This window comes from Symphodus melops, assembly GCF_947650265.1.
Source record: "Symphodus melops genome assembly, chromosome: 20".
Lineage (NCBI taxonomy): Eukaryota > Metazoa > Chordata > Actinopteri > Labriformes > Labridae > Symphodus > Symphodus melops.
This window is the reverse complement of record NC_136710.1, coordinates 17363899-17376263: the sequence shown is the minus strand read 5'-3', so window position 1 is coordinate 17376263 and position 12365 is coordinate 17363899. Positions and strand designations below refer to the sequence as shown.

The 12365-nt window shown below is 37.8% G+C and overlaps 1 protein-coding gene across 1 annotated transcript; it reads right to left on the bottom strand.

Moving 5' to 3' along the window:
- Positions 1-2314: 2314 nt before the first annotated feature.
- Positions 2315-10736, bottom strand: il13ra1 (interleukin 13 receptor, alpha 1). The gene is made up of 10 exons (XM_079371963.1): positions 10559-10736; positions 8584-8732; positions 7713-7839; positions 7496-7595; positions 6664-6839; positions 6240-6370; positions 4855-4978; positions 4638-4734; positions 4485-4560; positions 2315-2838 (listed from the first exon to the last, which is right to left on the bottom strand). The coding sequence occupies exons 1-10, from the start codon at positions 10647-10649 to the stop codon at positions 2743-2745; spliced, it is 1167 nt and encodes a 388-aa protein (XP_079228089.1). The 5' UTR covers positions 10650-10736; the 3' UTR covers positions 2315-2742.
- Between the last annotated feature and the right edge of the window lie 1629 nt (positions 10737-12365).

The window sequence follows — 12365 nt, the reverse complement described above, 5'->3', positions numbered from 1 at the left end:
TGTGGAAAGTGTTGTGCAAATAAAGTTGTGTTGAATGGATGTCAGATGCAATCGGTTCAACAGCAGGCCAAGGAAATGGAGACTCACGACCGCCAGGTTTCTAAACATGGATGTTACAAAACTTCTGAATAAATTCATGTCAATATTGTGACTCTTGTTATACTGTACGTGATGATAACCACTCATCACTCCACAGCCTGGCAGAGTCACTTATTTTTTTCCATAAATGGGTGGAAGTCTGTATTTAGAATACAGACTTCCACCCATTGTAATTAAAGTCTTTGTTGTATGTAATACAGTGGCCAACAAAGGAAACACCCAGATGTTTAACATTAGCACAAATGTGCAGCAAATTCAGAGATGTTGCATAAACGCATGAGAAAGTCCAAAAACGTGCAAATATGTCAGATATTTTCTGAAGATGTGGGTTTTTGACAGAAGATGTATTTATTTTGGACTTTTGCCATTTCTAAAATTGCTGCTTGTTTTTTCCTGGTGTGTGAATCATTTCTGTAGATGCATCTTTTTTCACCACCGTAAGGTTGCTCTCAATAGTAACACAAAAATAACGCACATCAGAAAATGGAATATGTATGTTTTGTAGTAACTATGAATATAGAGGTGGATTTGAAACACAAATGTTTTGTGGAAATCTGAATATTTTTGAAAAAGTGGCTGTTAAATGCAGTTACCACGGAGAACGTTAGCTTTCATTAGCTCCAAACATTTTATGACTCCACTGTGAGATAAACGCGTGGGGGGTTAGGGAAGACTGACAGGTTTACATAAACCTTGCATATCCAAAGGGGAAGTAAACTTCCGAGGTAAAGATCAATTCAGACAAGAAAACTCTTTTACATTGACTAATGAGAAACAGGCGTCCAGAAAGGTTGCCAGGGTTGGAATGGGCCCCATAGACATCTGAATGACCGCCCCAAAAACCCTGAACTGTGATTGGCTGTCAGTAGCAGGACTTTTGTTAAAACCAACTATGAGGTCTTTTTTGTTTAATGGAAAGGCTGGTCGTATTTTTCTCAACAAATCAAAGGGCATTTCATAAGACAGGTGCATCAGGAGGTAACGCACTCTGTCTTACTTGCAATGAATTAACTGGAACCAAAAACTTCAGGCGTCCCCTGCACAAGTCAGGACAAGCCCCTGGATATAAACTAGGATATGAATTATGAATTTTTGTGGTGTAGGCAGGCAGATTATTTTTTGTTTACCTTGGGTCAAGGTCATGCTAGCTTCTCCCTCCCTGTTTCCAGTCTTTATGGAAACAGGGCTTAGCTTAGCTGCCTCAAGAAAAGAAACCAACACCCAATGTAAAATGTCAAACTCTTTGTTTAAGGCAGTAACACTAAATGCCTCAAATAAAATGATTAGAAGCCGATAAGTTATTGAAATATTAACAAAAACCTTTTTATTTATTTCAATCCATGAAAGCAAACTATGAAATAAAATGGAAAAACACCAAGAAACTGTTTCAAAGAACCAAAAGCACATACCAGTAATTTTTCACGAATGAGCTCTTTTAAATGAAACAAATCTCCACAAAGTCCACAGTCCAACATTTTCGTTGTTTAGAGCAAACATATGTTGGGACTTCTTCACAGTAAAGCACGTCGAAGTGATAGCGTCAATAGATTACTTAGCTAACGAAACACCTTCACCGAAGGCAGTACTTTCAGTGAGCTTTAAATGTTGTGAAGGAAACTGAACTATTATATGTGAAAGTATTTCAAGGAGTCTAAAACTGTGGCGTTTATAATGGCTATTCTCACACTGTAACTTGTTTGCTAACTTTTCACTCCTCTGCTGGGTGTGTGTAAAGAAGACATGGTCAGCAGATGACAGACAGCCTGACACAACGGCTTCCAAGTCAAAAACATTTTGAGAGAAAGTATGAGGATTTAAGACGTAATCATGTGACATATATGTTTTTAGCTAGTTTTACTGAAGTGACCCGCACTACAGACAGCATAGCAGGTTGAAGCTAATCAGCCAAGATCATCTATCTATCTAAAAAGTAAGCCTTGAATAGTTGCCCTGTGGTTCCCAAAGTGGGAGTCCCCAGACTCTTATCTTGGGGCTCATGAGCTGAACAGTTTGGGAACCCGTGACCGAGAAGAAATTGTTTCCCCTGATATAAAAACAGCTGCGTAATGTACAGTTACACCAAATATATGAAACATCCTATTTCATTGACAAATGTAGATCAAATATTTAAAATTATAATCCATAAAAAAAGCTTCACAGATTATATATATATATATATATATATATATATATATATATATATATATATATAGTAACACCCTAAGAGGCAAATGGATGCATAATATTATACAGTGCTTATGCTATTCTCCATAACTGAACTGAACTTCCACTTGTGCTGCAACAGTTGCTCAGGTTGCTGCTCAGGTTTTTTCTTCTAGCACCAAAAGTGAAGGTTGATTGATTTTCATGACTGTTGGCAAGTTTTCCTGATCCTTTGAGATTGTTTTTGACCGTGATATCTAGACCACCCAGATGACATCAAGAAAGCTTTGTATAGTTTGATCTTTTAGATCTATTAATCTGCAAATAACCCTGTGCAGGAGTTCAGTAGCTGCTGTTTGAGTTCATCTCCTTCAAAACATCTGACGACTCAATTTCCCACTTTCTTGTAGAGCCAGTCCACGATGAATGAGAGCTGTTGAGGTGTTGCAGTTTAAAAGACGTCTTTACTGCAGAGGTTTGTTAGGAGTAGGGTTTGTCTGTTTGGGGATCCATCACCAAAGTGATTTTACAGTTCTCTTCTTCCTCAGGAGGGATGTACAGGTTGTGAAAAATGTTCTGTGGAGAAGAAGAAGTAAAGAAGATCCTAAACAAAGTGACACTTAAAAAAAAAACCCATCATTCTATACAAATACCTTTTCTCTTATACTTCATCAGTGTTGCTCTGGACTTTTATGTACTCTATTTTCTGCCCAATCTTGGAAAAGTAAATCTATACCTATAATGTCTGTACTCAAGTTAACCAGTTGGCTGCCATAGAGTTGTTTGCTTATCTAAGTACAAATAATGTAAATAAGGGGAAACATGTTATCCTAGCTTCTCAAAAAAGTGCTAAATGCATCAGTTCATCAGTTAGCTTTCACTGTCTGTTGTATTAGTAAATTAAAGAAAAGTGTTGAGGCTCCCACATCGAATGTGTCTTTTTGATTTCATGCTCCTGTGAGGAAATGACCGGTTTTATTATTTTGGTGCCCTCCTGTGGACAAAGCGTGAACAGTTATTGTTGAAAAGTTAAACCTCCAAAAGATGGCACAGACCACACTGTTTGACTCCATTCATGCAAGTTCATGTGAATGTATTAGAGTTTTCTGATACAAGATCTCATCCTTTATAAATTAAATTCACTGCTGCATTATGACTACATTTCGTCTTCGGTACCTAACTAGCTAGCCTGCTAGCAAAACAATCCAGAGCGGAGGGGCAGGAAACATTGCCACAGTGAGAGTGAGCTTCACAAATCAGAGTCGTCGCTGCTACCCTCAGATTGTGGGTAGTTATTTTAAGTCTCAAAATTCCAGGAATTGTCAAAGTTCCATGGAAATTTACAGGAATACATCCGGGAAACCGGGAAATTGAAGATTGGCCAGGGAACTTAAATGTAGTTGGGGAAAATACTTTTTTGAATTATCTTGACTAAAACAACCCGATTTCATGCAAGTACACTTGACTATCTATGCTATTCCTCAATTACATGCACAGAGCACACTGCTTACTGCAGGGCTGTTGAGGCCACGCCCCCTACATGCACTGTGCACTCCTCCATCACATGCACAGAGAATTTCTAAAACCCTGGACCACACTTAGAGCTCAGAGAACAAGACTATAGACTGGTGTAGTTTTGAGTCCTAAAACCAGGAAGTGAGATAGCATTTTAGCGCCATGGGTTCCTAACTCTAAAAGTCAATGGGGATTTTGAATGGGTTTGTGTTTAGACACCTGAAATAAGGTCTGTAAAGAGATGTTGACATTTCGTTAGACGAGAAAAACTATGTTACCGAAGACCCCACTTCTGATATTGTGAATAAAGCTTGTTTTTCTTAAAATGATGGATATAGGTATAGCTAGATCATGATCAGTCTACCTGTGATGGTTAAGAAGATGAATAGGATTTTTACTTTCGGAACTGCACTGTTGAGTCCTACGGTCTTGTTTGCTTTCGTAGGTCACATAGAGGCGTTATTTTTAATTCCAGTTCTTTTCATTATCTGTTGAAATCTCCTAACAGGAGCTTTAAGATGTTGTGTATTGTACTAAACTTAATGTCTTAATGGTTGCCTGTACAGCTGCTGCTTATAGACTCATATCAACCAGGCAGATGCTTAAGCCTCTCAGCTAAGTCTGGGCAACATGGTGGAAAGAAATTAACTTTCCTTATGATTTAAAGAGAAATGTAAATCAGAGCAAAAAAAAACTATGTAATTCACCTTGTTGTTGTTGTTAGAAATCTCACTGATGAGGTCTGGTGGTTCTGGTATTTTGGGGAAAATTTTTTCCTTATTCCTGTCAAGAGAAAGTTAAAGATCAGAGGCGTATAAGAGGACAAGTACAATCAGCAGAAAGGTGAAGACTCAACATACTTCCTGCAACACACAAAGGTGAGGGCTGCCAGACAAGCAAACATCAACGGGATGATGATTATAGCATATAAGGATGCATTTGGATCTGTGACTGCATCTGAACAGAAAAAAAAGTGATAATCATAGATTGACATTTGAGGGAATGTAAAGTTTCAGAGAAACAACAAAAAAAAATCTCAGATTCTTAAGAAAATAGACAGATATACTATGGTCATACCAAAATGCTTCACTTCGCTCCATGGCGACTCGTTGCCATCTTCCTTTGCTTGAATAGAAATCCTGTACTGACAGTAAGGTGCCCTTGGCAGCACATAAAAAGTCTGTTGATCTTCTGTTACATACTGTAAGAAAAGAGGAGTAAACATTAAGTCTTCTGATAAATAAAACAAAGGGGCTGAATTCTGCTGAAACTACGACAGTTAACTAAATGTTTCAATTTCCAGCACTGAATCTTACTCTGAAAACCAGACTATTGTAGACTACAATAATCTGTAGTAGTCCCAGTAGTTTATTGTAAAGCTGCTGGGAGCAACTTTGATTGTGTGATGATTTTGGCGCCCCCTTTGGACAAAACAGAGTTTGTTGATTTTGTCGAGTACATGTGGAAGAATTTTTCAGGTTTCTGTAGTGTGTAGCTCTATTTTTGTCTGACACCTATGCTGTGGAAACTTACAAGAATCACCTTGTAGACATGTTCAGTCTTACCACTAAGGGTTTTGTTTTGTTTTTTTCAGGTCATACAGAGGCATCATTATCTATTAACCAGCTAAAAACTCCTCACAGGAGCATTTCTGCAGGAGTCCCTGAAAAAGAGATTTTTAACCTCAATGGGACTTTTTTTGGATAAATAAAAGTTAAATAAATAAAATTAATTAATGTGATTCTTCTTTAAACTTCAAGGTAATTCCAATAACACTTTATTAACATGACAACAGGAATCTCAAAAAACCTTTAAGCGACTTAGTGTGGAATACAACCATAGAAACAAAAAGATATTTTTCATGGTTTGAAGACATTTAAAAATGTAATCCTCTTTGTTGTTTAAAAGTCAATGTCAAAGCAGCAGAATGTCTTAACAAGGCTAAAGCTAAAGAATGAGCAAAAACGCAACTTTTCACCTTTAGACCCCTGGTAAAGAGGCTTTTGAAAGTACAAGTAAACAAGCAGAAGAGAACTTGGCACAGAACAAAGATTAGAAAACACACAGCTAATTTTACTGAACAGTTAATTAAAGGGGACTGACCACGAAACAATAAACAAATACTCTAAACTACTGAAAACTAAACTTTTTAGTCATTTTTCAATGCCTCCACTGCTAAAGATGTCAGATAAAATGCTTATTGACATGCTGCTCAAACAGACGAGTGCGATGTATTTGACTGTTAAAACAAAGTAGGATGGGATTTTTGTTGAAAAACAACCTTCACAGCGTACAGGACAAAATCAACAAACACATGATAAAACCTTTTTGTGACACATAAACAATATTTACTATTTTGGATCTCAGATGCTTCTAAGATTTAAATCCTTATACACAGAGTTCACAAGTATCGCGCTCTTATTTTCATGAGCAAACATTCAAATATGGTACTCATGTCTTACCTTTGCTACATTACACTCAGTGTAATTGATTCTATAAGTCCATTGAATTCTGGGGACGTCAGGACGAATCCAGCTAATATTGAACTTATCCTCAAGGCTATCGACCGCCCAGGTGAGTGCATCAGGTTTCACTGCACAGAGACAAAGAGATAACAGAGACAGAGTTACGACAAACCACTACTGTCAATAATAATACAGACACATTTTACATCCCCTCAAATGGCTGCTTTGTGAGCTGCTTTAAAATTAAACGTTTTAAATTGTGTCATATCCCACATTACACAAGAACACACACGCACACACTCCATCAGTCACATCAGAACTGCACAACACATTTCCGAGAAATTTCAGAGATCAACTTCTCCTATAATTCAAAGATCGAAAGAGGAAGCTGGACATATTTCCACGAAATGCTCCCACGTACCAAAATTTCGAAGCATTATCCTGAAGGTGTTTCTGACCAGCTTGTTGTCAACGGTTCCATTGATCACAATGTCCATTATGTCGTTGGACTTCGCCTGCAGATGACAACCAGTTCTGTCGTCTCCAGTGTATGATGGGCACTCATTGACAGGTGTACAGAAGTCCTCCTGTTTTAAACTTGGAAAGATTAGAGGGAAATAATCATTTTAATGCAAATGAAGCCAAAATCACAAAGTGGAAAATGGATTTTAACATAAAAACTTGAAATACAGTTGTATTTGATGTGTATGGGAATTTGCCTCTTTGGCAGAGCTGAACAAGAAGGCTAAATAACTTTGTTGTCTACATTGTTAGGAGGTCAGTCAGTCAAAGGTTTGCTTAACGTAGCATTAAACAAAAGAAAGCCAACAGACTGCAGTTCCTCGGGTGTCCACTTTAATATCCATCAGGTCCCACTTTAAAGTGCACATTTTTACAGCAGAAGTAAACATGGTGCATGGTTCTTTTTTCCACAACTTTCTCCCTATTGATTTTATGAAGACCAGGAGTTGTAAAAATATTTGATTAATTGGGTGGTGTGGCTGAATTAAGAGAGAAAGTAGGTGCAATGTTTGCCAGGAGGCTTAAGGCCTGCTCCACTTCCTCCTCGTTGCCTCGTTCCAGACAGAAGTTAACTACTGCAAACACTTTCAGGAAGTATTGCATCACAGCTTTCTCAGATATCTTGCATAACGGTGAGTTCAATTATTAGTCTGAGGCAACTTTTGTTCCACAGTTCTGCTTCGTAAAGGGCTTTTTCCTTGAAGCACAAAATAATAAACAAATGCACGTACTTATAAAAAAACCGGAGATCTTTCGTTTTGGCGGAATTGAGCCAAGTGCAGTTAGTGAGTTTGGAGGACTGGAAGAAGCACTGCAAATGTTCTACCAGATCTGAGGAGAACAGAGAAACAATCACACATCTTAAAGACACACAAATACACAAACAAAACCCCCTGTAAATGACTTAAAAACACACACACACACACACTGGTGTGCAGGGAAAGCTACCTGGGTAAGCGGGGTTTATTAATACTGGATCACTTTTACTTTCACCACAGACGGTCCTCACAGATAAATCCAGATATCCTCCTTCCATTATTCTGAAGCGGCTCCATGAAGTGTTTGTGATTTTAGTCTGCAACACAAAGTATTCACATCAATGAAACAACATAATAATACGCCTTTGTAAAAAGTGGAGGACAACATGGAATTGCACACTTTGGTAAATCAAGTCCATGCAGGCGATTACACTGTATTATACATTTAACAAAATAAAAGCTTTGAAGGTAAAAAGAGCATGTCATGTAGGGATGTAAGTCAAGAACTTTTATGTATCATAATGCTGGGTAAATATCATGACTTTCTTCACATTTTTCCGTTTATTTTGCAGCTTTTGTTATGCCTTTATAGTGGAGACAAGATAGAGTTTGTACTCAGGAAGCGAGAGATTAGGGAATGACATGCGGGAAAGGAACCCAAACCCAGACTGCCCCGCTTGGAGGGGCGGTCTGGCACCAACAACTAGGCTACCGCCCCACGATTTTTTATTATAAAATAAAGAAAGAAAATAAATTAGAGTCAATTTCATGATTAGAATGACAGTGATAGTATCGCACTAAAAGACCTTTTTTAATATGTTACTTAAACTGATTAAAACAAATCAAATAAAAACAAAAATTGACTATGTTATATGTGTTTTCATAAGTATGTTAAACCTTTTTGGAACACGTAATTATCTGTGTGATACTTTTGTACAGAAGCGAAATGAATATGTGGATACAGTTTAAAGAACATTGTGGATTTGGAAAAAAAAACAAAAACAACATTGACTAGAAATACAGTGTGTCTTACTAAATTGGAAGTAAATATGCATACTCACAGTCGTATGAAGGTTTTCTTTAGTTTTGTCATTAGTATTTAATTCATAGTTGCAGTTTTCCATTGAAAGTAGCGGAGGTGTCCAGGAGAGATGAGGGAAAAAATCGCAGGGCCACGTGAGGAACACATTTTGTGGTGGTAAGATTTGACCTGAGGTGAATAAAAAGAAACACAAAAAGGTCATTAAGTGTGCCTTTAGTAAGTCTCCGGGTGTCGATAGCTCCTTCATCTGCGAGTCGAATGATGGAGGGCTGCTGTCTCCGCTTGCAGGCTTCTCTGAGGGACTTTCTGTGGATCTGGAGGAGTAGCTCTTCTGAACTGCCAAATTTTATTTTATTCAAGCTGCCAACTAAACGGCCAAACATCCGCTCTGTAAACAGGCCGTTTCTAGTAAGAATAAAGATAAGGTTTTAACATCAGTCAATGTTGTTGATTTTGGGAGCTATCCAGTGTCCACAGTCACATTTGAATTAGGCGTTTCCTGGCATTGAAACATGCCAGTTTTGTTAAAGGCCTGCAAGATATTCAAAACTGGGATAACGATGCAAAGTTATGTTGCTTCATAAAAAAAAAACATACTTGGAATTGCAAATAAATTCAGACTTTGAGAATGAGTTCATAGCAAACGCTCATGTTGAATTAAAGTGAAAATATGATTGATTGTGCAGCCATCGCATACTGTAGCCTAAATATCGAACCACCAACCTTTATATAGAGCTTCATATCGAGGTGATTGCCTCTGTCGTGTTGGTTTTGCTCATAGTGTCACTTATGTCCTTCAGTTTTAGCCTTCAGTCACACTGCCAGCTTTAATGAAAGCTTTTTCATCCAGTGTGTTTGCTTAGTTTACATGAAATGAGCGGATGCTGCCTGATAGGATCTGTAGACCTACATTTTACCTTTACCATAACCTTTTAAGATAGATGTTAAGATAGCATTTCTCATGCTCTAATTCTCACCTGCCCTACCTTTACGCCGTGACACGTCAAATTTCATTTCTTCTTAAACTCTGATGACAGTTTGGGCCGAAAAACGATGCAACCATAATCGACCAACCGTTGTCTGTTTCTGTAGTCTCTATAAAAGCAATAAAATAATGAAAAACTTGCAATACAAGAGAAGTAAAAAGCTTCCCTTCATGCTTTGAGGAAGGAAGAGTGTGTAACTAATGTAGCTCTAGCAAAAGTCAGGAAGATTATTTTTTGCACGCTTGTTTTATTGTTTATTACCATACCATGTCAAATTGCTCCTCACTCATTTTCTCATAATAATCTGTTCTTTACATTATCTAGTCACATCTTTCCAAAAGCGCTTCTCCACTCCCTCATTGTTCTCATCACATTGCTGTGGATCACATTTTACCTTTACCTTTTACACTTTTACCTTTGCTCATGTCCTTTTACCTCCCATACAACCTGGTTAATATGTTTATTTACAATAAAGGACAATAAGTCTCACTCGGGTCACAGTCGCATGATACACCTATAGCCTCGTATTCTTTGATAGACTAGTATTTTATGTATAGGCCTACACAGTTTAGATTACAAAGAAGGCTGTTAGAAAGTAGCATTCTCCCTAAACAAACAAAGCCCCCCTCCGGATGTCAGCTGGGTCTAGCCCAATGGTGATACCAGCCAGAGGCGACGTGACGTCACTGCTGGGAATCGCTCACGTTTATATAGTAAGTAAGTAAGTAAGTAAGTAAAATTTATTTATATAGCACTTTTCGCAGGCAGGGGCCACAAAGTGCTTCACAAACAGGGTTTAAAAACATCACAAGCAATACACAGACAGTACAAAAATCATAGCAGCCCTAAAAGAGACTAATTAAAAGCCTGGACAAATAAAAACGTTTTCAGTTGACTCTTGAAAGTGACAACTGAATCAATTGAGCGCAAGGATGATACAGCTCAAAACAAAACAGAACATTTAAAAGGAAATTGTAACAGTTAACAAGCTTTTTTTTTTTTTTTTACCTGTAAAGGATTCGACTCCAAAGAAACGGTAGCAAATAACAACGACGAAGTAACTTTTTAAAATCCGTGTAGTTTTGTCGAAAGTTTCCATAACTGGTGAAGAAAGGTTAAAACGTCGTCCTTCCAGTCCTGGTCTCTGGTGTTGTCACGGTGTAAAATAAGAATAAAATGAAGGAAGCGAACGCTGTCATCTGGTTTGGACGTAAACTCGTCTGGAGGCTGGATTTGGGCGGAGAGAGCTCTCCTTACTGTCGCGCGCTCAGACACGTTTCCTGGGAAAGATGTTCACGAGCACGCGCAACGACACAACTTGCCTGGGACACTTTTTGGAGAATAGACAATAGAGTATATTTTCTAGGTTTTAATTGTCTATTTACTTGACAATTAAAACTTACATTAAAACAATTAAAACCTAAAGGCTATCGTTTTCAAAATAAAAGCCCTAATTCTTGGCATATTACCTTATGCAAACTGACTTACTTGTGAGTAGCCTACCTGTTGGTTCAATGAGAAAAGACTGTCAATCCACGAACAGTTTCAGGTCCATTAAATGCTGTGCAGAAAGAGTTGACAGAAGCTTTGCTCAATAAAATTGAAATTGAAGGAGCTATTTCGAAAACATAGCTTTGGAAGATTTAAAATACTTCTCACTGAATTAAATTGAAGTAAAGTAACACCACAAGGTAGAAATGCTTTAGTTGAACTTGACCTACACAGGTATAAAAAGTAGGGAAATTCTTAAAAGTAGATCATTTCAGCAATGCTGATTTATTAAAAAAATACAATAAAATATTATCTATACATCCTGTATAGTTTAAAAAACATGACATTCAAAACAAAAATAAAAAACACCAGAACACCAAAAACCACTACAATCAAACGGGGTTAATACATTGTCTGTTTATCTTCTCGACTTGCATGCAACAACTTCTCAGAACATACATGTTTAGGCTATAAATAATGTGCATAACCAATGCACTGCCTGGGGATTCCAGTCACAGCAACAGTATGAAGTCATGTTCAGAGAGATGTTAAGATAGCATTTCTCACGCTCTAATTCTCACCTGCCCTACCTTTATGCTGTCAAATTTCATTTCTTCTTAAACTGTTATGACAGTTTGGGCCGAAAAACGATGCAATCATAATCGACCAACCGTTGTCTGTTTCTGTAGTCTCTATAAAAGCAATACAAATAATGAAAAACTTGCAACACAAAAGAAGTAAAAAGCTTCCCTTCATGCTTTGAGGAAGGAAGAGTGTGTAACTAATGTAGCTCTAGCAAAAGTCAGGAAGATTATTTTTTGCACGCTTGTTTTATTGTTTATTACCGTACCATGTCAAATTGCTCCTCACTCATTTTCTCATAATCTGTTCTTTACGTTATCTAGTCACATCTTTCCAAAAGCGCTTCTCCACTCCCTCATTGTTCTCATCACATTGCTGCGGTCGTGTTTCAAAATGGCTTTCTCTTCTACTAGTCGATTCATGTCATCAATAGGAGCAACCTGCCTCTCCATTGCCATCAAGTCTCTGCAAGTTCATCACATTCTTCATCCCATCAGCCTCAAATTGCATCTGTTCAACTGCAGTCTTCACAGTTCAATCAACTTCTTCATCTCATCAACCCAGACCACACCATCCACTAACATCTCCACCACTAGTGTCCGGACTCTATGGGGGGATGGATGTTGTTGCCACTCAGGGAAGACATCTTCAATCACCCTGTTTCACTGTAGAGTTCAGGTGCCAAAGATTCTCTGACAATCACTCAATATCACATGTAAAATGAACATGTCATCTCTGAACT

Coding starts and splice junctions, on each gene's coding strand:
- il13ra1 (XM_079371963.1), bottom strand. CDS start 10,649: ATGGAAACTTTCGACAAAACTACACGGATTTTAAAAAGTTACTTCGTC. Junction 8,733..10,558: donor TGGAGTCGAATCCTTTACAG/GTAAAAAAAAAA, acceptor TATTCACCTCAG/GTCAAATCTTACCACCACAA. Junction 2,839..4,484: donor TTTCTAACAACAACAACAAG/GTGAATTACATA, acceptor TCTTCTCCACAG/AACATTTTTCACAACCTGTA.